Source organism: Leptonychotes weddellii, chromosome 3, assembly GCF_054177405.1.
Source record: "Leptonychotes weddellii isolate Sample4059 chromosome 3, ASM5417740v2, whole genome shotgun sequence".
Taxonomy (NCBI): domain Eukaryota; kingdom Metazoa; phylum Chordata; class Mammalia; order Carnivora; family Phocidae; genus Leptonychotes; species Leptonychotes weddellii.
Genome location: NC_138371.1, coordinates 102,400,469 through 102,427,655, shown reverse-complemented (window position 1 = coordinate 102,427,655; position 27,187 = coordinate 102,400,469). Strand labels below are relative to the sequence as shown.

Sequence of the window (27,187 nt, the reverse complement as noted above, 5' to 3'; positions counted from 1 at the left end):
AAATGAGTCTCTTGTAGACAGCATATGGATGGGTCCTGTCTTCTTATCCAATCTGCAACTCTGTGCTGTTTTATGGGAGCATTTAGGCCATTCACGTTGAGAGTGATTATTGAAAGATATGAATTTATTGTCATCATGTTGCCTGTGAAGTCCTTGTTTCTGATAGATGGTCTCTGTAAATATCTGTTCTATATCAGTCTTGGGGTCTTTCTCCTTTTATAGAACCCCCCTTAATATTTCTTGCAGGGCCGGCTTAGTGGTCACAGATTCTTTCAGTTTCTGCCGGTCTTGGAAGCTCTGCATCTCTCCATCCATTCTAAATGAAAGCCTTGCCTGATAAAGTATTCTTGGCTGCATGTTCTTCTCATTTAGTACCCTGAATACGTCTTACCAGCCCTTTCTGGCTTGCCAGGTCGCTGTGGATAGGTCTGTTATTCTGATGTTCCTCCCTCTGTATGTAAGGAATCTCTTCCCCCTAACTGCCCTTAAGATGGTTTCCTTGGTTCTAAGATTTGTGAGTTTTACTATTACATGCTGGGGCACTGGCCTGTTTTCCTTGATCTTGGGAGGGGTCCTCTCTGCCTCTAGGACACGAATGTTTGTTTCATTCCCCAGCTTAGGGAAGTTCTCAGATATGATTTGCTCAAATATATCTTCTAGTCCTCTCTCTCTCTCTCCATCCCCTCAGGGATCCCGATAATTCTGACATTGGAACGTTTCATGGTGTCACTTATTTCTCTAATTCTGTTTTCATGGATTTTGAGTTGTTTCTCCCTGGCCTCCTCTTTTTCGTTCTTTTGTATCCATTGGTCTTTTAGATCACTAATTCATTCTTCTGCCTCGCTTACCCTAGCTGTTAGATCATCTAAATTAGATTGGATCTCATTAACAACATTTTTAAGTTCTGCCAGTTCAGCTTTCATTTCTGCCCTTAGAGACTCCAATCATTTTCTCCATTCTAATTGGACAGCTCTATACAGAAGAATGAAACTCGACCATTCTCTAACACCATCCACAAAGAAAAACTCAAAGTGGATGAAAGATCTCAACGTGAGACAGGAATCCATCAAAATCCTAGAGAACACAGGCAGTAACCTCTTTGACATTGGCCTCAGCAACTTCTTTCAAGATACATCTCCAAAGGCAAGTGAAACAAAAGCAAAAATGAACTTTTGGGACTTCATCAAGATAAAAAGCTTCTGCACAGCAAAGGAAACAGTCAACCAAAAAGAAAGGCAACCCACAGAATGGGAGAAAATATTTGCAAATGACACCACAGACAAAGGGCTGATATCCAAGATCTGTAAAGAACTTCTCAAACTCAACACCAAAAAAAAAACCAAATAAACAAGTCAAAAGATGGGCAGAAGACATGAACAGACACTTCCCTGAAGAAGATATACAAATGGCTAACAGACACATGAAAAAATGTTCATCATCATTAGCCATCAGGGAAATTCAAATTAAAATCACATTGAGATACCACCTTACACCAGTTAGAATGGCAAAAATGGACAAGGCAAGAAACAACAAATGTTGGAGAGGTTGTGGAGAAAGGGGAACCCTCTTACACTGTTGGTGGGAATGCAAGTTGGTACAGCCACTTTGGAAAACAGTGTGGAGGTGCCTCAAATAATTAAAAACAGAGCTACCCTATGACCCAGCAATGGCACTACTGGGTATCTACCCCAAAGACACAGATGTAGTGAAAAGAAGGGCCATATGCATCCCAATATTCATAGCAGCAACGTCCACAATAGCCAAACTGGAAAGAGCCGAGATGCCCTTCAATAGATGAATGGATAAAGAAGATGTGGCCCATATATACAATGGGATATTACTCAGCCATCAGAAAGGATGAATACCCAACTTTTACATCAACATGATGGGACTCGAAGAGATTATGCTAAGTGAAATAAGTCAAGCAGAGAAAGTCAATTATCATATGGTTTCACTTATTTGTGGAACATAAGGAATAGCATGGAGGACATTAGGAGAAGGAAGGGAAAAATTAAGGGGGAGAAATTTGGAGGGGGAGGCGAACAATTAGAGACTATGGACTCTAAGAAATAAACTGAGGGTTTTAGAGGGGGTTGTGGGGATGGGTTAGCCTGGTGATGGGTATTAAGGAGGGCATGTAGTGCATGGAGCACTGGGTGTTATATGAAAACAATGAATCATAGAACACTACATCAAAAACTAATCATGTACTGTATGGTGACAAAGATAACATAATAAAATTAAATTAAAAAAAAGAAATCCAATAATAATATATACCCATATTGAGTCTCATAAGAATCTATTATGAATAATTATTCATCAACAAATGGGACAAACAGATAAGTTCTTAAAAACACAGAATCTTCCGGGACGCCTGGGTGGCTCAGTCGTTAAGCATCTGCCTTCAGCTCAGGTCATGATCCCAGGGTCCCGGGATAGAGCCCCACATCGGGCTCCCTGCTCAGCCGGGAGTCTGCTTCTCCCTCTCCCACTCCCCCTGCTTGTGTTCCCTCTCTCGCTGTGTCTCTGTCAAATAATTTAAATCTTAGGAAAAAACAACAACACAGAATCTTCTGAGACATAATCAGGAAGAAATAGATAATCTGAACAGACCAATTGGTAGTAATGGAAGTGAAACAGTAATAATAATAAAAAAAAATCTCCCAACAAAAGTCCAGAACCAGATGGCCTCACAGGTGAATTATACCAAACATTTAAGGAAAGGATAATACTTACCCTCAAACTATTTAAAAGTTAAAAAGGAAGGAATGCTTCCAAACTCATTCTACAAGGCCAGCATTACCCTGGGGCATTATCCAGCATTACAATGGGATATCACCTCACACATCTTCTTTATGCATTCATCTATTGGTTGACAGTGAGGTTGCTTTCACGTCTTGGCTATTGTAAATAATGCTGAAATGAACCCAGCAGTGCATATGTCTTTTTGAATCAGTGTTTGTTTTTTTAAAAATATCTACAAGTGGAACTGCTGGATCATATAGTAGTTCCATTTTAAATTTCTGAGAAACCTCTATAGTGTTTTCCATAGTGACTGCATCAATTTATATTCCAATAGTGCATCAGGTTTCCCTTTTCTCTACATCCTCACCAACATTTGTTATTTCTTGTCTTTTTGAGAATAGCCATTCTAACATGTATGAGGTGATATTCTATTGTGGGTTGCCCATCTGTAGGTCTTCTTTAGAAAAAATGACCTAAATTAGAGTTGAAACCATAAAAATCCTAACAAAGAACACAGGCAGTAATTTCTCTGACATTGGCTACAGCAACATTTTTCTAGGTACGCTGAGGCAAGGGAAACAAAAGCAAAAATAAACTACTGGGACTACACCAAAATAAAAAGCTTTTGCATGGCAACAGAAACTACCAACAAAACAAAAAGACAACCTACTGAATGGGAGAAGATATTTGCAAATCTTTTTTTTTTTTTTTAAGATTTTATTTATTTATTTGAGAGAGAGAGAATGAGAGAGAACACATGAGAGCGGGGAGGGTCAGAGGGAGAAGCAGACTCCCTGCCAAGCAGGGAGCCTGATGTGGGACTCGATCCAGAAACTCCAGGATCATGACCTGAGCCGAAGGCAGTCGCTTAACCAACTGAGCCACCCAGGCGCCCTATTTGCAAATCTTATATCCAATAAAGGGTTAGCATCCCAAATATATAAAGAACGTATACAACTTAACACCCAAAATACAAAGAATCCAATTAAAAATGCGCAGAAGACATGAACAGACATTTCTCCAAAGAAGACATCCAGATGGTCAACAGACATGAAAATATTACTAATCATCAGAGAAATGCAAATCAAAATCACAATGAGATATCACCTCACACCTGTCAGAATGGCTATAATAAAAAACACAAGCACTTGTGATGAGCAGCGGTGTTGAATCACTATATTGTACACCTGAAACTAATAATACACTGTTAACTAGAAGTTGAACAAAAACTTAAAAAATTAAAATAAAATGCATAAATAACATACAAAAAACCCCATAAGAATACCGTGTTGGTGGGGCTCCTGGGTGGCTCAGATGGTTAAGCGTCTGCCTTCGGCTCAGGTCATGATCCCAGGGTCCTGGGATCGAGCCCCCCATTGGGCTCGAGCCCCCCATTGGGCTCCTGGCTCAGCGAGGAGCCTGCTTCTCCCTCTCCCTCTGCCTCTCTCCCTGCTCATGCTTTCTCTCTCTCTCTCTGTGTCTCAAATGAATAAATAAAATATTAAAAAAAAAAAAAAAGAATACCATGTTGGTGAGGATGCGGAGAAAAAGGAACCCTTGTGCACTGTTGGTGGGAATGCAAACTGGTGCAGCTACTGTGGAAAACAATATGGAGGTTCCTTAACAAATTAAAAATAGAATTACCATAAGATGCAATAATTCCACTATTAGGCATTTACTCAAAGAATCCAAAAACACTAATTGAAAAAGATATATGCACCCCTATGTTTAGGGCAACATTATTTACAACAGCCAAAACGTGGAAGTAACCCAAGTATCCACTGATAGTTGAATGGATAAAGATGTGGCATATACATACCATGGAACATTATTCAGCCATAAAAAAAGAATGATATCTTGCCATTTGCAACAAAAATGGTAGACCTAGAGGGTATTATGCTAAGTGAAATAAGTCAGACAGAGAAAGACAAATACCATATAATTTCACTTATATACGGAGTCTAAAAAACAAAACAAATGAATAAACAAACAGACTCATAGATACAGAGAACAAACTGGTGGCTGCCAGAGGGGAGGGGTGAGGGGTGATGTATGAAATAGGTGAAGGGGATTAAGAGGTACAATTTTCCAGTTACAAAATAAATAAGACAGAGGCTGTAACAACTTTGTATGGTAACAAATGGTAAGTAGACTTACTGTGGTGACCATTTTGTAATGTATAAAATATTGAATCGCTATATGGTACACCTGAAATGAATATAAAACTAACTGTACACCAATTACACTTCACTAAAAGTCTTTTTTAACAAACCTAACCACAGTACCAATACACCTAAAAAAAATTCTTTAATGTCAACCATTCAGATAGTGTTCATGTTTTCCTGATGTTTCAAACCATTATTTTGAATTTTATCCCTTACGATTTTTTTGTTAAAAGAAACTGAGTCATTGTTCTACAGTTTCCATGACTGGATTTAGCTGACTGCATTCCCATGATATTTAATATGTTCCTCTGTCCCTTGAATCTCCTTTAAATTCATAGTTAGCTATGCAGTACTGATGAGGTTCAGGTTTCTACTTATTTCAGCAATACTATTCATAGGTGGTGCTGTGTACTTCTATCATGAAGCACATGATGCCCAATTTTCATTTTGTGATATTAGCAGCCACTGACAATCACTGTCTAGACTCTAGTTTGTTTTTTTTTAAAGATTTTATTTATTTATTTGACAGAGAGACACAGCGAGATAGGGAACACAAGCAGGGGGAGTGGGAGAGGTCGAAGCAGGCTTCCCGCAGAGCAGGGAGCCCGATGTGGGGGCTCGATCCCAGGACCCCGGGACCATGACCCAAGCCGAAGGCAGACACTTAACTGACTGAGCCACCCAGGCGCCCCTGACTACTTAGTTTATTAGGGTTGTAAAATGGTAGAATTCTAATGATATCATTCTTCCTTTGTTAGCTGGAATACTTACAAAGAACAACTTCCCCTTATCAACTATTTGATTATCCTAAGATATAGACAGTATAGGAAAAGCAAGACAAATTTTCATTTTCCTTATTCACCAGTTTCAGAATAATGAGGTAGTTCCCTAGAATCCTGTGAAGGTGACCAATAAGATTTTTAAAATCACTTTATGAACTTAGGGATTTAAATATGTCAAATGCTTTACCACATTACAACTGTTACTGATGCTAAAGTTGTCTCATATTCGGTCAGTGGAAGTTTATTCAGATTGGCTACTGAGTCCTTTTGTCATAACATTTTTTTTTTTTACAGCTTTGTTTTTTGCTATGACAATATTCTAGGTTCATATTGTACATTTCCTGTCCAAGATCTGGAATCAATAGTGTCCCAAAGAGCTCCAATTTCTTTTATTGGGAAATGGTATTTGGAGACCACAATTTGTACACCAGCACAGGTCACTACTACTAGGTCCTTCGTGTTATAAGGCTAAAAGACATGTATTTTTTTTTAAAGATTGTATTTATTTATTTGACAGAGAGAGACACAGCCAGAGAGGGAACACAAGCAGGGGGAGTGGGAGAGGGAGAGGGAGAAGCAGGCTTCATGCCGAGCAGGGAGCCCAATGCGGAGCTCGATCCCAGGACCCTGGAATCATGATCCTGGGATCATGACCTGAGCCGAAGGCAGATGCTTAATGACTGATCCAACCAGGTGCCCCAAAAGACATGTATTTTTTACAATTAAAATACCACATGAGTTTCTAGTTATAATTCTGACCCAAAATCAGGAGTACAAGGTAAATTAACCTTAATCTTACCATCTTTATCATGTATCAACCATACCAGGTCTCAATGTTACATACATAATTATAATTTTGACTTATCCCACAATACACACACAGTAGTTTCAGTAACATTACAACCAACTTTGGGATTAATGAAAAAACGGTTGATTTTGGCGGGGGACAGTTATTTTTTTGTCCTTAGGATATATTCTGGTAAGTATGTACAGACAGCTTATTATGTTTTAAAGTCATTTGAAGAAGGAGCGCCTGGGTGGCTCAGTCAGTTAAGAGTCTTGATTTCAGCTTAGGTCATGATCTCAGGGTTGTGAAATCTGGCTGTGTCAAGCTCTGCACTGGGTGTGGAACCTGCTTGAGATTCTCTCTCTCCCTCTGCCCTGCCGCACCCGTCCTTCCCTACCTCTCTCCCTCTCTTAAAAAAAAAAAAAAAAAGAGTCATTTGAAGAAGTTTCTGAGAGACTATAATTTCATTTTCCTTACTAGTTTTACTAATTTGTTTATATAAAATGTTAACACAGTTCCCGTATTAAATCAATACTGTTAGCAACTTCTCCCCAGTCTCTTATTGGAAATCCTCACTCCTAGTTAATAAGGCAAAAGGCAAGCTTATTCCACTTTTCACAAATACTTAACTTTCTATCTCCCTACATTTTTTTTGAAATTGTGCCATATCTACTTTCCATACTATACTGCTTCCCTAACAATGATCATTTAGTCTTTGTTCTTTAGGTAAAATAAATATAACACTCACCACCAGTTCTTAAGTCAAACTCTCTCACGTACTGTTGATTAACTAAAGCTTGTTCTCTTACAGATTCCTCAGGAGTGGTTTCTAGTTTGTCTGTAGTCTTTATAACTGAAGGTCAGTTTGGGTGGATATAAAACCCATACCCTGCCATTCTCTTTGAGTATTTTAAAAATGTTACTCCGGGGGCACCTGGGTGGCTCAGTCGTTAAGCGTCTGCCTTCGGCTCAGTTCATGATCCTAGGGGCCTGGGATCGAGCCCCACATCAGGCTCCCTGCTCAGCGGGAAGCCTGCTTCTCCCTCTCCCACTCCCCCTGCTTGTGTTCCCTATCTCGCTGTGTCTCTGTCAAATAAATAAATAAAATCTTTAAAAAATAAAATAAAAATGTTACTCCGCTGCCATCTGGCATCAAGTGTTGGTGATGACAGTGTGATCTTCCTCTTATAAATTAATAATTTTACTAATCTCTGAGTGTCAGCATTCCTGAATTAATTTTCCAAGACATTCAGTGTGCCCTTTTATATACAGTTTTAAGTTGTCTTTTATTTTAGGAACACTTTCTTGTAGTTTTTAGTATTGTTTTGCTCTATTTTTCTTCTTTGAGATTCCTATTACATATATGTTGAGCCTTTTTTGATCTATTTTAGAGATCTTTTGTTTTAATCTTTTGGATTTTTGGCTTTTTTTTATTTTAAAAGTTTGTCCTCAGAGCCCATAGTCTCTCATGGTTCATCTCCCTCCAATTTCCCTCCCTTCATTTTTCCCTTCCTTCTCCTAATGTCCTCCATGCTATTCCTTATGTTCCACAAATAAGTGAAACCATATGATGTATTGTATGGTGACTAACATAACATAATAAAATTAAAAAAAAAAGTTTGTCCTCCTTTCTATCTTCTATTTATTTTATTTGATAGAGAGAGTGCGCACGCCAGCAGGGGGAGGGGCAGGCAGAGGGAGAGGGAGAAGCAGGCTTTCTGCTTAGCAGGGAGCCTGACGCGGAGCTCGATCCTAGGACCTTGGGATCACGACCTGAGCCGAAGGTAGACACTTAACCAACTGAACCACCCAGGCACCCCCTGCCTTCTATTTCTCTTAAGATATTATCTATTGTGTATTTGCTTTTGTGTTTTTTCTAGTTTAGTCTGTATTTCTGATATGATTTTTCAATTTTCTTTTATTTCTAATTCTTTGAGTGTTGTCATTTCTCATTTCAAATTTCCTTTTTCTGTAATCAACCTTATTTCTGAGTTTTTATAGTTTTGTTTTATGTTGTTCTTTAGTGTCTATAATTTTCTAAATTTTTTAGTTCATTTTGAAATTTACAGTTTCATTGTTTTGTGAGCATGCCTTTTTGGTGGGTGTCCATTGCCTTTAGGGGTATTATTTGGCTTTTTATTCTTTTTTCTCATAATAGTTTGTACAGAATTTGACTGTAATTCTTTCTTTTGCTCATGTTTTAAGTGAAATAAAATTTCCTGTGCTTTTAGAAGGAAGTGGTGGATCACAATTGCTTTCTTAGCTTCATGGTTCTAGAATTCTCCAGGGTTGTTTTACCAAAATGACAGAAAATGTGGCGTCATATTTTGATATCTTGCTCCTCTCCCCTCCTTTTGCCTGCATCTTTTCTTTCCTTTGCCCCATTGTCTGACTTGCTAATATTAGGCTCTATTTCCAACAGTTTCTATTCAGTGTGAGTCATGGAAGACAGCATCAGTTTACTTCCAAAGGTTATATGGCTATGGCTCCAGTACCATGAAACTGTGGCACATTATAGATCTTTAGCGTCCAGCTATGAAGAGCATCTTGCATTACTCTCTTCTCAGTCTTGGTTGCTGTTCTCAGATTGGCTTGCATGCTCCAGTGAAATACCATTCTCAGTCAGCCTTCCTTCCACACAAATGCTGATAACTGTAAGGGTCCATAAGGGCATGGTGTGCCACACCTGTTTGTATCTGGGGGCTTACAGAGGGAAACCTAGTTGCTTACTTTTATTGTAGAGACTGACTGTGCTGTCTTTAGTTTTGCTATCCAAGTTGCTCTGTGTTTATGGTAGAATTCTACTAGACTCAAAAACTATTTCATGCCACTTTCCCAGAATCCTCTTTAATTCACTTTTTGGTAATTTACACATTTTTGGCTTTCCATGCAATGCTAAGCTTATGAAACACATATTATTTCTATCTGCCTATGTCCTTCCAGTTCAATATTTAACACTTTGAATTCTACTTAGATACCAATCATACTGACCTCTCTCTATTCCTTAGAACCACTAAAATTTATGTGCTCCAAATTTTTATCTTTCCCTTTTCTTAAAACCTCAAAATTAACTAATTTATGAAATTTCAGAGTGTTAGTAAAATGAAAACTGACAAGAACCCATCCAAAAAGAAAAAGATTTATAATTATTCAATAGTGAGAAAATTTATTCAGCAAATAACTACCTTATGTCAACAAGAGAGCATTCCAAAGATAATCTTCCCATTGTCCTTAGGTTTTCTTGAAGTTCTCGTAAACAGGTAATATTCACGACTAGTTCAACACCCACATCATACAGCAAGACCTATGAAAGCAATAACTTTGAGTCTGTGGAAAGACAATATTTCAAAATATATTTTGCAAACTGAATAGCATAATAAAATTAGATTTAAAAAATTTCAGGATAAAAATACTGAATGCATTCACCTTTACAATTATTATTTTTAACTCTTCATTTACCTCTACCAATGTGTCTGTAACCATTCTGATGATCTGGCCTCTTCGCCACTGATTTTTATCTGGGATCTTAACAGCACAGTGCATATCATTTTCCCATTTAACTGGTTCCCACTTTGAGTTTTCATAAGCAGCTGCCATCTTTTCTTCTAAACTATATAAAGAAAAAAATTTAACTTTCAAACCTTTTCTTACAACATATAATTCTCCGACCACATGTCTTCTACTGTCCCTCCTTACCCATTCCACTCCAGCCAAAGTGGATACCTTGTTCTTCCTTGAATACCCAAGTATATTTCCACTGCAGGATCTTTAATCTAGCTCTTCCCTCTGTGTGAGATTATCTTCCTCCAGATAGCCTCATGGCTTACTCCCTTTCTTCAGGATCCATTACAAATGTCACTGTCTTCTTGAGGTCTTCCCTGATTATCCAAAATTGCCCTCCTCCCCAACTGCTTTTTCTCTATTTTTTTTTATCATCTGCTACAGTAAATATTTTATTTGTCCATTGTCTCTCCCTCTATTAGAATTTAAGCCTCATGACAGTCAAGACTTGTAAATGTTTTTACCACTATATCCCCAACACCTACCAAGAGTACTGGTTGTGCCCAATAAGTATTCGTGGAGTGACTAATTCTAATAATACAGTGAAAATAACTAGTAAAGATACTATTTGTGTACTTTTAACTATTTTTAAATAACTGTTTAGCTGAAATAATTTTGCTTTTAAAGTTCTACATTTATGATTTCTAGATCTTTATAGGAAAAAATATAGAAAAAAGCCCATAGGTAATATATGTTTTCCTTATATGTTATACCTATTAAGTAAGTTTTCTGTTAATAACCACTGAACATAAATCTTCTCAGGAGATATCACATTACAGATATGTACAGGCAGTTCCTTATTATAAAGTGACTGGAGATTCTCATTAGGTAGAGATTTTACAGACACAGGATTTAAGCTGTTTACTTCATTTGAAATAATTTCTTCTGGAGAAGGATCCCATACTTCAGTATGCTTTTTGCAATTATCCTTGAGGGTATATCTGGAAAATAACAAAACCCATTAGCAAAAAGAGCAGTTTGTAAAATATTTATGTTTGTATTTGCTTAGATCTAGAGATGAACAAATTTTAGCTATGATTCACTGCTTCCCAGTTTTGGTATTAATAGCAGTTTTAGTTTCTTTTTCAAAAAAGGGTTAAATACTACCAAAGTAAGCACAAACAAACCCCCTAAAAGCCAAACTTTCTATTTTAAAAACAGTTTAAAATACCAAGTTTGCTTATAATTTCACCATTTCGCATTGATATTTTGTACTCACAATAGAAGAATTATTCATAATTTGTTTGATAACCTGACTAAAAAGTATCAATCCATTTGCCAATGAGAGTTCAAGTGGTAACCAATTACTATTAAAATGTATTAAGGAGAGAAATTATTGAATGAAGTGTTTAGAATATTTAATAAATCAGATTAGTTCAGACTAAAACCACAGATAATTAGATGTCCTTTATTTCTATAAAGAAAAAAATTTCTTTCACAATAAGCTTGAGATTTAGCTAACCAAGGTGACTTAAACATTTTTGTTGCTAAATCTAATGGACAAATTTCAGTCCTTATTTGACTTGAATTCTCAGCACTAGCTACTTTTTCCTTCTTGAAATGTTCTTTCTTTGGTTCCTGGTTTTTCTTCAGTCTCAGGTTCCTGATCTACATTTTTGGACATTCTTTTTCATAGGTGATAATCCTCATAATTGCATTTTCATCAAGTGAGACTGAGATGAGTGATGAAAGTGATAATCTCATTTATTCTAATGGACTTGTTTATATTTATATGCTGCTAACTCCCAGGTGAAACACCTAACCAGGTCTCTCTTCAGAGATCCATGGATTCATCGCCATTCAACTAATATTTACTGGATACATACTGTGAACCAAGCATAATGCTAGATGCAGAGATATGGCAGTGGACAAAGTAGGCAGGGTTCCTGTTCTCATGGTGCTTAAAGTATAGTGACCCTGAGACACATAGTTACATACATGAGAATAAATTATATGAACAAGAGTTACAAAGAAAAGATCTGGCATAGGCCAATGAAATTTAATCTAGTCTGGGAGAACGTCTGCCTGATTAAGTAACATTTCAACAGAGATTTTAAAAGAGTAAGTAGGAGTTAGCTAGACATTCAAGAAACTGAAAGAAAACATAGGGTTGGATATAGCAAGGCAATAGAAGATGGCCTGAACTCTGAGGTAGGGAGGAGCCAGATTATTTTGGCGATATTATTTTATAAAGGGTGGTGGGTACTGTGTATGATACAGTTGAATCCAGTAGAGAGACTGGTTTGTGGGATTTTTTTTTTCATTTCCTCAGGTGATCAGAGCAGGCACTGATCAAGGGAAGCTCGTGGTTTATTTTGAGGACAGGCAATAGATAACAATGAAAACAATGAAAACAATGCAAGGTCTAGCTGCAGTGGTCAGAAAATAGGGATCTGGGTTTTGGAGGGCAAGGAGATTGGCTGCGGCTGCCAGAATACCAGAAGTGGTTTTAGTAAAACTTGAGTTTAAGCTTCAGGATCCCTCACTTACACAGGAAACTTGGGAGGGGCAAATCAACATTTTTTTTTTGGTAAAATTTTCAAAAGTAAACATTTTTAACTGCAATTAGTAAAGGTCATAGACTCTACCCCCATTCTTCTCTCACATTTCTTTTCATTTGGGTGTTGGATACAGCACTTTGAGTTGACTACAGGGAAGCTGAGTTGGAGAAACATTTGGCTTGTATTTAGTGGAATATAGTTTTGTGATCGACAGCCACTTTTCTGTAGAGTTAAGCTATTGCTAGCCATCTTTGCGTAGGAAAGGATTCCAGAAATACTCCCAGCACCTTAGTGTCACAACATGAAAATACAGGGTCCAACATAAATGTCATAATAAACAACTACAATGAGGGTGCTGATGACAAACTGTTTAATGAGTATAGTGACCACACCACCCGGTTTAAACCTGTTGTTCTGGCATATTGCTTCTCTTTCACTCTTAAACATGTGCCAGTATGGATGAGACATATGCCCACTTATTAATAAGTGAAATAAATTAACATTGCTAATCCAAACTTTAAGATTCATCATTATACAACAAAATTTGAAATGCCTTAAATTATTACATATGTAAACACAAAAAAGAAACAGGATAGGTTTTCCTAAAAGTAACTACAATTTTTAGAAATTTATAGAACATTAGCCATGATTGAGCTATGGATCAGAAAAAACACTTTTTAAAATTACCAATAAATAAATTTCAATCACCTATACGAGAGAAAAGACTTTTCTCTCTATAGGGAATATCACAAAATTTGGCATTTCAAGTGGTGGTTCGTATACAGATAAAAAATGTAATAAGAAAGCATTTTGTGATGAGTCTGAATTTTGTAATGTTTGTAGTATTTGTCAACTTTGAAAATCTGTTATTGGGATTTATCAGTCTACGTAAACATTACTTTTGCTTATTTAATTCTATAGTTAAAACTCTGAATTCCTTTTCTTAAAGGGGGCCCTTCAGGCTCACCCATGAAACCTCGATTTGCCCTTGTTGAGCAAAAGTACGAGCATTCAGAAATGAATAAACATGTCTGGCCTTTTCTTACCACTGCGCCGCCTCATCCATTTCCTTAGCTATTGCTGTACCTGCTTCCCACTCTTTATCATGTGCTTCTGTTGCTATGCAAATAAACCACTACAGTGTGTGACTGACAGTCCTCTGGCCACTGCACAGTTGTTTGCCACGTGAAGATATATCCCTCCGCATTAACATGCCAAAGGCACCTCAAACACATGTCCAAAGTTGATATCACATCTGTTTTCCCCAAAACCTGCTCCCCACTCTTCTGTTCCTTGTTCTCAAGGAATAGTATCACCCGATATTAGGTGGTTATGGTCACTGGTCCTGAAAGTCAATCCTGACCCCTCCTCTTCCTTACCTACAATGAGTAGCAAAGTCTTGCAATATTCACCTCCATCATGTTTCATAGTCTACCCATTTTTCTATCACCAAGCAACTGTAACTTCAATAGCCTACAGTACCCATGTCTAGCCTAACACTTTTTTTAAGACTTGCAGTCAGAGAGCTTTCCAAAACCCAAGTCTACTCTCAGTCCTCTGTTTAAAATCATTCAATAGCCCCTCACCCTCCTTCCTGAAGTGATAAAGTTCAAACACACAGAAATGTTTAAAAAGTACTTTTACTTCTCAGTGATCAAGGTTCTGTAATTATCTGGTCTCTGTATTTCTCTCCAGCTTGATCTCTTACCTTACCTGCCACTACTACCTTTTTTCCTGTCTACCAGCTGTGTGAGTGTACTAACAATACCTAAACATATCATATTTTTCCTGTGTATAGGCTTTTACTCCCAGTTGTACTACAGAATTCAGTTTAAGTGAAATCTCCAGTGGTAAACCCTCCAGAAATCCCATAATACTGTGACTACCCTTAGCAGAGTCCTTATCACACTGAAAGGTAAGCTTGACCATCTCTCCTTCCTACTACATACTCTAAGCTCCTTGAAGGCACAAACCATCCTTATTCATCACTGGGTATAGCGTTTGGTACAATGTAACAAGTAGGCATATAAATATCTCTTGCTTATATAATCAAACAATAGAAAGGGAAAACTAGCTAATGGACTTTTAAAAACTTTATTATAGAGGTAGATTTTCCACAAAAAAAAGTTCGCCCATTTCAAGTGTATGGTTCAATGATTTTTAGTTAACTTTACCAAATGGTGCAACCATCATAAGTCAGTTTTACAACATTCTCACCTCTCCCCAGAAAGATCCCCTATGTCCATTTACCATGACTCTTCCTCATCCCTAGCCCCAGGCACCCCCTAATAAACTTTTTGTATCTATAAACTTGCCTTTTCTGGGCATACCATATATATGGAATCATACAATATACAGTCTCTTGTCTCTGACCTCTTCTTACTTAGCTTAAAATTTGAGGTTTATCCATGATGTAGATGTGTCAGTATTTTGTTCCTTTTTATGGCTAAATAGTATTCAATTATATGAATATATAGTATTCTATTCACCACTCACTGGGTATTTACATAGTTTCCAGTTTTTGGCTATTCTGAATAATGTTATGAATATTTGCTCGTAAGTCTGTGTATGAACATGTGTTGTCATTTCTCCTGATAGATACCTAGGAGTGGAATTGGTGGGTTGTGTGGTAATTTTATGTGTAACTTTTTGAGAAACTTGCAAACCATTTTCCAAAGAGGCCATACCATTTACATCCCTGACAGTAATAAGGGTTACTCCACATCCTCACCAACATCTGTAATTGTCTTATGTGTAATAGCTATTCTAGTGGGTGAGAAATGGTATCTCATTGTGGTTTTAATTTGCATTTCCCTAATGGTTAATAATGTTAAACATCTTTTCATGTACTATTAGCCAATTATATACCTTCTTTGGTAAATGTTTGCTTATATCTTGTGCTCATTTTTTGGGGGGTTGAATGATTTGTTTTCTTAAGTTGTAGAAGTTCTATGAATTCCAGATACAAATCCTTTATGGGGTACGTCTGGCAAATATTTTCTCCCACTCTGTTATTTGTTTTTCCTTTACTTAATAGTATCTTTCAAAATACACTAGTTTTGAATTTTGATGAGGATCAACTTACTAATTTTCTTTTATGAACTGTGCTTCTGGTGTCATATCTAAGAAATCTTTGCCCAATCTACAGTCCTAAAGATTTCCTCCTGTTTCTCCTAGAAATTTTGTTTTAGCTCTTAAAAGTATAATCCCTTTTGAGTGCGCTTTGTGTATGGTGTGAGATAAGGGCTATGTTCATCTTTTTTTGCTGGTGGATATCCAATTGCCACAGCACCACTTGTTGAACAGACTACCTTTGTTCCAATGAACTGCCTTTGTTTAAAAAGTCAATTAATTATAAATATAAGGATTTACTTCTGAACTGTCAATTCTATTTATTCATCTATATGTCTATCTTTATGTTAGTACCACACTGTCTTGGTAGTTGTAGCTTTATATTAAATTCTGAAATTGGGAAGTGGAAGTCCTCCAACTTTGTCTTTGTTTGCAAAATTGTTCTGGCTTGAGTTGAATCTATAGCTAATGGACTTAAAAATATTTTTTAAAATGTGATGAGATTCACATAAAAGTATTTTAAAGTGAACAATCCAGAGCATTTAGTACATTCACAGTGTTACACAACCATTACACCTCTATCTAGTTCCAAAACATTTCTATCACTCCAAAATAAAATCTCCCTAAAGCAATTGCTACCCATAATCCTCTCCCCTCAACCCTTACTAACCACCAGTCTATATTCTCTGTGGCTTTAACTATTTTGGATATTTCATATAAATGGAATCATACAATATGTCACCTTTTGTGTTTGGCTTATTTCACTTAGCATAAAGTTTTCAAGGTTCATTAATATTATATCAAAATTTAATTCCTTTATATTTTTTATTTATTTTGGGGGAGGCAAAGGGAGAAGGAGAGAAAAAGTCTTAAGCAGGCTCCACACCCCGCATGGAAACCAACTTGGGGCTCAATCTCACAACGCTGAGATCGTGACTTGATTCAAAATTCAAGAGTTAGACACCTAAGACTGAGCTACCCAGGCACCCCAAAATTTAATTCCTTTTTAAAGGTTGAATAATACTCCATTGTATGTCTATCTACCACAATTTGTTTATCTAACTGTTGATAGACAAACAGGGTGGTTCCACCTATGAATATATATGTACATGTACTTGAGTACCTGTTTTCAATTCTTTTGGGTATATACCCAGCAATGGAATTTCTAGGCCATGTGGTAATTCTATGTTTAAGTTTTTAAGGAATCTTCAAGCTGTTTTCCATAGTGACTTCACCATTTGTATTCCTCCCCACAATGTACAAGGGTCAAATTTCTCTACATTCTCATCAACACTTGTTATTTTCCTTTTTTTTTTTTTATTACAGCCATCTTGGTGTGTGTGAAGTGGTACATTAATAGACTTTTAAAAAATAAATGTTATTAGTTTTTGAGAAGGTAATATATGCACATGGTTCAAAATTTAAAATTTTGAATTTTATGACTCTTTCCAGAGAAATAGTACATATACATGTATTTAATACTTTTTGGTTAAAAAAACTAAACATCCATCTTTGATTATATGCCCAAATCTGATGCCTTATAAAATTAATGTTAACTGGAAAAAACTTAGTTAAAGCTATATGGCCTTGATTTTTTTTAAAAGTTTCGTTAAATGAGAGGTAAGAGAATATTTCATGATTTTAATTAAAACACAACTGTAGCAATGGAAAGCTTCTGAATTCAATGTTATTACACCTATCTTTAGTGACCCAGACTGGCTAAGAGAGTCATTCAAAAGAAATACAAATTTCTATGGCCAAGAACTGTACCTTTAACTTTTGGCTAGAATAGAAGCAACTGGATTATATGGCTTAAATATCCATGTAAAGATATTAACATTGATGAAAAATTCAGGGCATGTTCACAGTTTAACACATGAATGTTACCTTCTACTGTATGTTGACCATACTTTACCACTAGATGGCCAATTTAAAAAAAATTCAGCTTACTGGGTATAATTGACATATAAAATTGTAAAGTATTTAAAGTGCACACTGTAGTGATTGGATATAAGTACACATCATGAAAGGCTTCCGCTCTTTTAGTTAATTAACATCTATCTTGCTTTTTTGGGGGGGTGAAGGCAGAGTTGTATCACACATGACTTCAATATTGCCCACTAAATTTATGATTTGTAACTAGAAAATTCTCACTTAATTTTGAATTTATATATATGGAGAGATGCAAAAGGCAGGGAAATTTTATTTTAAAAGCTAGTAGAGCTCCCTGTGTATGTTATAGAAACTGCTCTTGCAGAAAGTTGAGTCACTGTCACAAAGAGCTCTTCTTTCCATAATCTGTTTTGCTTACTGTGGAATAGTTCTGTTTTAGCTTTAGTGCTCCCCTATAACAGTGGCATATCAAAGTGAGGTGATGGGTGCTTGCTGTTTTCCTCTAATGCTCTTGATAGTTGTGATATTTTGGAATATTCATCTAATAAATGCCTTATTCCTCAAAGCTGCTTAAAACAAAGGGAAAAAATTTAAAGTTTAAAAATAGCTTTATTCCATGACTCATGAGAGAAAATGCTGAGAAGTTGAATTTCATTGAAATTACAAACATGTGCTCTGCGAAAGACACTATCAAGAGGATAAAGAGAGAGCCACACACTTGGAGAAAATATTTGCAAAAGACACATACCATAAAGCATTGTTTTCCAAAATATACAAAGAACACTTAAAATTCAAAAATAAGAAAGCAACTCACTTAAAAAATGGTTCCAGAACATTAAGAGGAACCTCGCCAAAAAAAGATATAAAGATAGCAAATAAGCATGTGAAAAGATGCTCCACATCATATATCATAGAAACACAAATTAAAACAAAAAATGAGATACTACCACTACACATAAAATCAAAGCACCAAAATCTGGAACGCCGACAACACCAAATGCTGATGAGGACGTAGGGCAACAGGAATCCCTCAGTCATTGCTTGTGTGAATGCAAAATGGTACAGCTGCTTTGGAAGACAGTTTGGTAGTTTCTTACACAACACTTCTTACCATACAGCCCAGCAATCACACTCCTTGGTATTTGCCCAAAGGAGGTAAAAACTTATGTCTACACAAAAACCTGCATGTGGATGTTTATAGCAGCTTTATTCGTAATTACCAAAACCTGATAGCAACCAAGATGTCCTGTAGTAGGTGAATGGATAGACAAACTGTGGTACATCCAGGCAATGAACTATTATTCAGTGCTAGAAAGAAATGAGTTATCAAGCCATGAAAAGGGGAAGCTTAAACACATATTATTAAGTGAAATAAGCCAATATGAAAAGGCTATATACTGTATGACTCCAATTATATGATATTCTGGAAAAGGCAAAACTATGGAGACACTAAAAAATATCAGTGGTTCCCAGAGATTCGAGGGAGGGAAGGATGAATAGAACCCAAGGGATTTTGAGGACAGTGAAAATACTCTGATATTATAATGGTGGATTCATGTCCTCATTCATTTAGTCAAAACCCACAGAATGTACACTAATGTAAATTATGGACTTCGGATGATTATGATATGTCAATGTAGTTTCATGGATGTTAACAAATGTACCATTTTGGTGGTTGACAGTGTGGGAGGCTGTGCCTGTTGGGAGAGCCAGGAATACGTGGGAAATCCCTGTGCTTTCTGCTCAGTGTTGAGAACCCAAAACTGCTCTAAAATATAGTCTATTTAACAAAATAAAAAAGATGACAGACCTAAATATGAAACCTAAAACTATAAAACTTAGGAAGAATACATAGGAGAAAATCTTTATGACCTTGAGTTAGGTAAAGAGTTATTAATTACAGCACAAAGTGCCTCAATTATGAAAGAAAAAACTGTCCAAGTAGACTTCAAAACCAGAAACTGCTCTTTGAAAGACACTGTTAAGAAGGCAGAGATTGGAAAAAAAATATTTGCAATATTTGCAAAGCACATTATCTGATGAAGAACTTGTAGCTGGAATATATTCAAGAACTTTCACATTTCAAGAACAATAAGCAACACAATTTTACAGAAGATTTTACATTTGAAAAGAAACTTCACCGAAGAATAGACACAGATGGCAAATAAGCATATGAAAAGATCTTTAATGTCATTAAATTAAAATTAAAACTACTACGAGAAAACACTGTATTTCTATTAGAAGGGCTGATGTAAACACAAAATGATAGAATCAAGTGCTGGCAAAGATATAGAACAATACAACTCTCACAAATTGCTGGTGGAAATGCAGGATGGTAGAGCCAATTTAGAAAATGTGTGGCAGTTTCTTATAAAGTTAAAAAAACACACCTTTTTTTTTTAAAAAAACCTTTTTCTTTTAGATCTACATACCAAAATATTAAATGGATGAAGTTATATGGTGTCTGAGATTTACACCAAAATTATCAAGGCAATAATGTGGGTGGGGCATTAGATTAAATAAAGAAAAAAACCCACTTACCTTATAAGCAGCAATCTTACTCCTAGGTATTTACTCAAGAGAAAATACATACATATGTCTACATACAAAGACCTGTATGCAAATGTTTACAACACCTTTATTCATAAAATCTCTCAAACTGGAAATAGCTCAAATGTTCATCAATTAGGGAATGGTATATCCAGACGACAGGAGAGTAAAGACTACTGATACATGTAACTACATTCATGAATCTCAAAAGCATGAAGCTAAATGAAAGATGCCAGACACAAAAGGCAAAATACACTATGACTCCACTTATAAGAAGTTGTGGAAAAGTATAGAAACAGAAATTAGATCAGTAATTGTCAAGTTTTGGGTGTGGAGGACGAGAAAGAACTACAGAGGTGCACAAGGAACTTTTTGTGGTGATAGAAATACTCTGTATTTTGACTGTGATAATGGTTATATATGACTGTATACGTAAAAGGATGAAATTTTATTGTGTGTTTTACCTCAATAACCCTGACTTTTAAAAAAAGAGAAATTATATATATATGTATATATATATCTGTATATCTGCATATATATATATATATTTTTTTTTTTTTTTTGAGAGGGAGAGAGAAAGGGCAGGGTGGGGCAGAGGGAGAGAGAGAATCTTAAGCAGGCTGCATGCCCAGCACAGAGCCCAAGTGGGGCTCCATCTCACAACCCTGAGATCATGACCTGAGCTGAAATCAAGTCCGACACTTAACCAACTGAGCCACCCAGGTGCCCCTCAGTCCAATATATTTACATGTTTCCTCTCATCTCTTTCTCTTCCCTTACTTAGGGCTTACAGTGGAAAAAGGACAGGCCCTCTCTAGCTTCCAAGTCCTCCAGTGTTAGGGCAGGGAGGGGAGGCAAGACTATATGCTAAGCACATGACTACAGATTTCTGCTTCTCTGGCTTACTCTGACAGACATTGTGTGTGGGTGTTATCAAATATTTGCTTTCTTGAGAACGGTATGTGGGAATTCTTCAGAAGACCCTTCAGGGCCACCCTACTGCCTAAGTCTGTATTGTGAAAGAATTGTTTTGTCTTGACTCCCAACCCTCTCACCCCTCCTCACCACCCCCTGCTCTTTTGCTTCAGGGTTGCTCAACCACTGGTCTGTCTTGGGTGCTAGGCACAATGGCTCAAATCTGGTTCTTGTTCAAAGTAACCACTTGAACCCAGAAAGAATTCACATTTCTCCAAATGGGAAATTTGGGCTAACTCTACCACTAAATACCCTATCCTGCCACTTCTCTTCCTAATTTTCTTCTCAAATAGGCAGAGAGGGCTGCCAAAGCAGATATTCCACCTAGAAATAAGATGCCATTCTCTTTTTCTTAGAAGTACCTTCAATCCCTAGAAGCCATTCTCTTGGTTTCAGGGTCCCTTAGGGATGGAGGGAAAAGCCACTCTACTCCCCATTAGACTAATGACTCCAGTTATTTTTCCGCCTATTTTTCTTGACCCAAAACAGGGTGAAAACTCCCAAAGCTATGGCCTAAGCACATATCCTAAAGGGAATGATATGCTAGTTATCCTTCTTGTGAATAAAGTGTTATGTACAAACTAACAAACATTTATAGGTCTACTTACCCTACTTCATAAGATGCTAGGCCCTCTTTGACTAGCTGGTCATTTATACTAGGAGTCATTCCAGGAGCACCAAGAGAATCGAAAAGCTCAACTAAGAGCACATTATCTTCCAGAATTTCTGTAAAACATTAAGATGAGTTTGGGGAAAGAAATATGTTGCAAAACACACTAAATGAAGTAATTAAAAAAAAAAGCTGTAAACAATTTCATTTTGCACGTGTGGTTTTTTGCTGAATAATATCAAAGTCTCTCTGTAGGGGTAAAAGTAGTATTTTGCAAAGATAAAACAACTGTCTATGTTATCTGTAGCATATGCAAATTAATAACATTTTCATTTTAGATTATTGTGTACTGTTCTATGACAAATCAAAAGTAGTTTAAAGCTTTTAAATTCAGAAAAATATAATTGACATATTCATTGAAGAAGTGTTCTGATGTGTTTGTTTTTTTTTTTTAAAGATTTTATTTATTTATTTGACAGAGATAGCGAGAGAGGGAACACAAGCAGGCAGAGTGGGAGAGGGAGAAGCAGGCTCCCTGCTGAACAGAGAGCCCGATGCGGGGCCTGATCCCAGGACCCTGGGATCATGACCTGAGCTGAAGGCAGACGCCCAACGACTGAGCCACCCAGGGGCCCCTGTTCTGATGTGTTTTTAAACGATTTTACTGAATTCATCCAAGTTCCAGAGGACAAAAGAATGAAATTTAGGCCAGTGGTTATCTGCAAAGGTTTACAGCTTTTATAAGAATGGCACAAAGTTTAACACGACAAAAACTTAATCTAGAATCCTCAACTAGAGATTGGAATCTGGATTTTTTTCCCCCATCCCTATGTTTTTAGGACAAACCATCTAACTTTTAACTTCTTTTAGAATACATACATATTGGTTACTTAAACAAGTAGATCTATTTAGATCTATTTCTTAAACTAAACTGGGTAAAGTTTACATCTCATATGCCTGTTTACTTACTTATGGTACATAGCACAGAGAACCTGCCTAATATGTATCTGAATAAACAACAGAGTAATTTCTTTAGGAAACACATACTTCAGTGCACTAAACTATGCACTGAATGCACACTTCAATGCAGTTTATACCTACACCTTCTACACAATAGCAGCTGGTAGCTGCAGGTCAGAATGATGATTCCAAATAAAAAGATAAAAGTGTTACCAGCATCTTATATTATCTAGTCATAAAAATATTAGAAAACTTTTTTCAAGAGCCTAAAAATGATTCCTGACTACTTTTCAATGGACCAGATATATATCATCTAAAAATAAAAGACTAAGCAATGCTGAGACTCAGTTTTCATCTCCTTACTTTCCATGTCTTGTGTTCCCTTTAATTCTTTGACTTCGTATTTCCCATATATAGTTCTTTATTCCAACAGGCCCAACTTTCCATATGTTCTGTACCTTTACCAACTTCCCTACTCTGCTAATTAAAATTTAAATAACGCTTGCTTTATAAGGTAACAATGCATATTAATGGAAGGCTCCCCTTCTCATCTTTAATGTCTTACACTCTCAATCTCACCATTGTGCAGGTTAATGGGGTAAGATCTTTTAGATTTAAGGAGTGCCAGAAGGCCCTGCTCAAACAAATTATCCAGCATAATAACTATGTTATGGCTAGTGTTTGGATGATATTGGTATAACAAGTAATTAAGTACGAAAAAGAAGGAGTCAAGAAAGAAACCAAGTCAGGTCTTGATGCTGTCCACGGGAGCTAAAACCAATAGAGGGCGGGGAGCTAAAACCAATAGAATAAAATACCAAAAGCAAAGTTGGTAAGCAGAATTATCTAGGTTAAAGTCAGCTCAAAATCAGCGGAGATTACTCAAGGACTAAGAAGCCCTTAATTTACTGCTCACATCAGAGAAGCCTGATATAAAAATGTTATTGACTGAGGATGCAGTATCTATAACCACATTCCTCTTTAAAGAAATTATTTCTTCAGAACAATTTCTCATATCAACAACATGGATAAATTATCACTGATACGCCATCAGTTCCCGGTTATATAACCTTGAGCAGCTGATCACTGAAGCTGCTCATTCAGTCTTCTCACTGTAACATAAGCTAACACTCTTCTGGTGGTTGGGTTCATTTACTGGTAGTATGATAAATGTGAACAAACAGATATAGTAAAAATTACCCTGGAAATTCCCATAAATCAACCCTAAGTAAACATAATCTTGTGTGTCTTGCACTAATACTTACTAAGACCAACACAGCCAGATAAATAACAGACTCCCACCACTCCCCAACCCCTGCATCTAAACCCCTTGGGGCCAGACAGGTTTTAGAACTTCAAATTGAGAAAAGCTACATAAAACATATATTGCATATTTTATAATACCCCCAGCAGATTCTGAGGCAGCAGCCTACAAACATACATTACTATCCTGAAATGGAATATATGAATATTCACTATAAAGGAGATAAAGATTATATATATCTTCATGTCAATTCAGATCAGGTTTTGCCTCTCAACTTTTCATTTCCAGAACACGGTGGGTTACTAAATTGTGAGCTAGTGGTCAGCCTGTATCTTGGACCCAAACTACTACCAAAAAAGAAATCTTTTTTTTTCAAAATATGGGAAGAGCCTACAGTTGAATGCACTTAAGTCAAATGAAATGAAAAAACATATGAAAACTATTTAACAGTTATGTCCCACCTCCCCTCACTTTCCTGCACATTAAACTTTAGCATTCATCATGCCAAAATCAGGATAGAGCCCTTGCAGAAATGTAACAGAAATAAGAGAAGCTAATTTCTGGCTTTAAGGCTTTCCAGAGGCCATGTCCAGGATGACTTGATTTTTTTTTTTTTTTTAAAGATTTTATTTTTAAGTAATCTCTACACCGAATGTAGGGCTTGAACCTACAACCCCAAGATCAAGAGTCACACACTCCACCAACTGAGCCAGCCAGGCACCCCTGGGATAACTTGATTTTTTAATGGCAATTTTTGCCTTGTACTGATTTTATACTCTAGAGCCTGCAACTACATCCACTATACCTAATTCTCAATAAATGTGCTCTCACTACTCTTACTGATGACACATTGAATTTATTCTAAGATCTGGCAAATGTTGTATTATAATGTTATTCTTATTATATATAATCACATAGCAAGAAATAAAAACGGAAATAGCTTACTAACGACTGAACATGTCATAAATTTATCTTGAGTCTTTTCTTCAAATTTTTCCTTAGCTTTTTTGGACCACTGCATTGTCCTTATACATGGTTCAATATAGGCCAGCTTACATTTAATTGCCTGTGTCAAACAAAATTGCACCATTAAGAAAAAGTAAAATTTCTAGTTATTTTAGAATTAAAATAAAATTTTGTATGTGTCAAAAAACTCTGAATATATATTTGGAAAATAAATGTGCAAAAGGTATTTATAAAATATTTTATAAATACCAATAACTGGAATCAATAGAGCATTTGGTTGAATTATTGCACATTCAGACACTGTTATAACAAGCATCTACTGAAAGAATTACAGATACTTATGATATACTGTTAAATGAGAAAAGCAGGTTATAGGACTATTTGTCTAACCCTGTAATTGTTAAAAACAGAAGATGCATCTTAGAATTATATTTATAAAAAATATTCAATAGTTCTAAATGATTCCTCTTTTTGTTTATCTATATTTTCAAGTTTTTCCTACAATATTTTACCCATTTTTAAAATGAAAAATATTGTTTAACAAATGTCTAGGTGTAATGTGAGTTAGAAAATAAGCCCCATTAACCTTCCTTGTCTTCTGGGGAATAGGATTCTAAGAGAAGGATAATTTTTTACTTATTCTTCCAGACTTCTCTCTTTCTCTTGGACATGTTATATATACTTAAACATAAATGGAATTGCAATAAAAATACTTCTATGATGAGATTTTTTTTTACACAAGATAACATCATCTTCCTACCACATTATACAGGTATTTCAAAATAACATTAAGAGCTGCAGACCAGCAAATACTTAAAAAGACACAAACATACATACACATATATATTTACAATTAATGCTTATTTCCTAAGATATACATATATCTTAACAATTTATGGTTGCTATATAGGAAATTACAATGACAGCAACTCTTTTTTAGATTCCACATTATCAAATTATTTACAGACAAAAATGTTTTTTAACAGGGCAATTCTATGATAAAAATGATTTCTAAAAATACTGTCATATTTGTGTAAGATTCTAACCCTATGACTCACAATAAGTAGATTACCTTCTCTGGGGGATTTAGAAACTCATCTTTTATTTTACGCATTTCTTTAAGTGTTATTTTTGCAGTATTGCCAAAGTCCACATATTTAACTTCAACTTCACGATGTCCAGGCAATCCTTCAAAAATTATGAAATTAGAAATCACAAACTTGGAAAGAAAACAGAGAATTATCTAGCAAAATTTAGATTGACAGTCAACTATGTTAGAATACGTTTATGATCAACATACAAGCTTAATACTTTTTTAATATAAAAAATATTTCTAATACGTGGGCTTACAAAAATCAACATAATGCATAGTTGTTCAGATTTGGTGAATGAGAAATTAACAATTTTAAGATATCCAAAGGACAATCAAAATCAGGATAACAACACAGCTATCAAATGTTAGCTGTTGTGGCCTAAAAGTTAGGCGTTAAGACTGACTGGGTCAGAATCCAGTCAAATTCCATGTGACTCTAAGCAAGCTAATCACTCTTTCTAAAATATTACTCTGAGCAAGTTTCTTTTTCTCTCTAAGCCTCATTATTTCATTTGTAAAATTGGCATACCTATAGAATCCAATCTCACAAGACTTTTTTTTTGAGGATTCACCTATTTAAAATAATTTGCAAAACACCAAAGTAAGCATGCATTTAATAAATGTTTACTGTTAGTCAAGACAGGTGATTAAGGCAAAAGATTTAATAATCAAACTAAAGATTCATTCATATGATGATACTTAACTGAAATTTAAAAAAATTATTTGGGGGAATATTGTGAAAAATAAGCAGAGACAGACCTCTATGTCAATCTAGTCCCTATATTTTACAGGATACCAATGAATCCCTTAAGAAGTTCAAACACATGGAAGTTTGAATAAAAACCTATCACACTGACCTTTTTGAAAATACTCAAAATATATGGTTGACTTTAGCCTCTCTTAGCACACCTATGTATAATTCTACTAAAATGGTTGCTATCATTTTCAAATTTAAAGAGTAGTACAGTATATATATTTCAAAAATGGAAGAAGTACAGGCATTCTCTGCTCCTTAGCAGAAGTGGAAGCAGATGGAACACACTGGTACTCAAGAGGACACTTCAAGCAACTTAGGCCATGTGATAACTGGTATCTGAAGTAATTGAGAAGACACATGTTACCATAAGTCTAAGAAGGTGAGGGAATCCCTCCACACTTCCACTGGAATTCTCATGCTAGAAGAATATTCTTAACTGTACTAATGCCATTACATTCTTATCATTCTTCGAGTCTCTGAATGGAGATATAGTTTTAGACAAAACA

General features: G+C 36.0%; 1 protein-coding gene across 1 annotated transcript in view; it reads right to left on the bottom strand.

The window, feature by feature from the left end:
• Nucleotides 1–27,187, bottom strand: part of RNF17 (ring finger protein 17) — a 120,988-nt gene that overhangs the window by 38,191 nt on the left and 55,610 nt on the right. The window contains exons 17-22 of the mRNA XM_081815276.1: nucleotides 25,904–26,019; nucleotides 24,811–24,931; nucleotides 21,640–21,757; nucleotides 10,754–10,981; nucleotides 9,939–10,089; nucleotides 9,665–9,783 (exon numbers count right to left, since the gene is read on the bottom strand). Of these exons, the coding sequence (XP_081671402.1) occupies nucleotides 9,665–9,783; nucleotides 9,939–10,089; nucleotides 10,754–10,981; nucleotides 21,640–21,757; nucleotides 24,811–24,931; nucleotides 25,904–26,019 (853 nt within the window). The remainder of the gene's footprint in view (nucleotides 1–9,664; nucleotides 9,784–9,938; nucleotides 10,090–10,753; nucleotides 10,982–21,639; nucleotides 21,758–24,810; nucleotides 24,932–25,903; nucleotides 26,020–27,187) is intronic.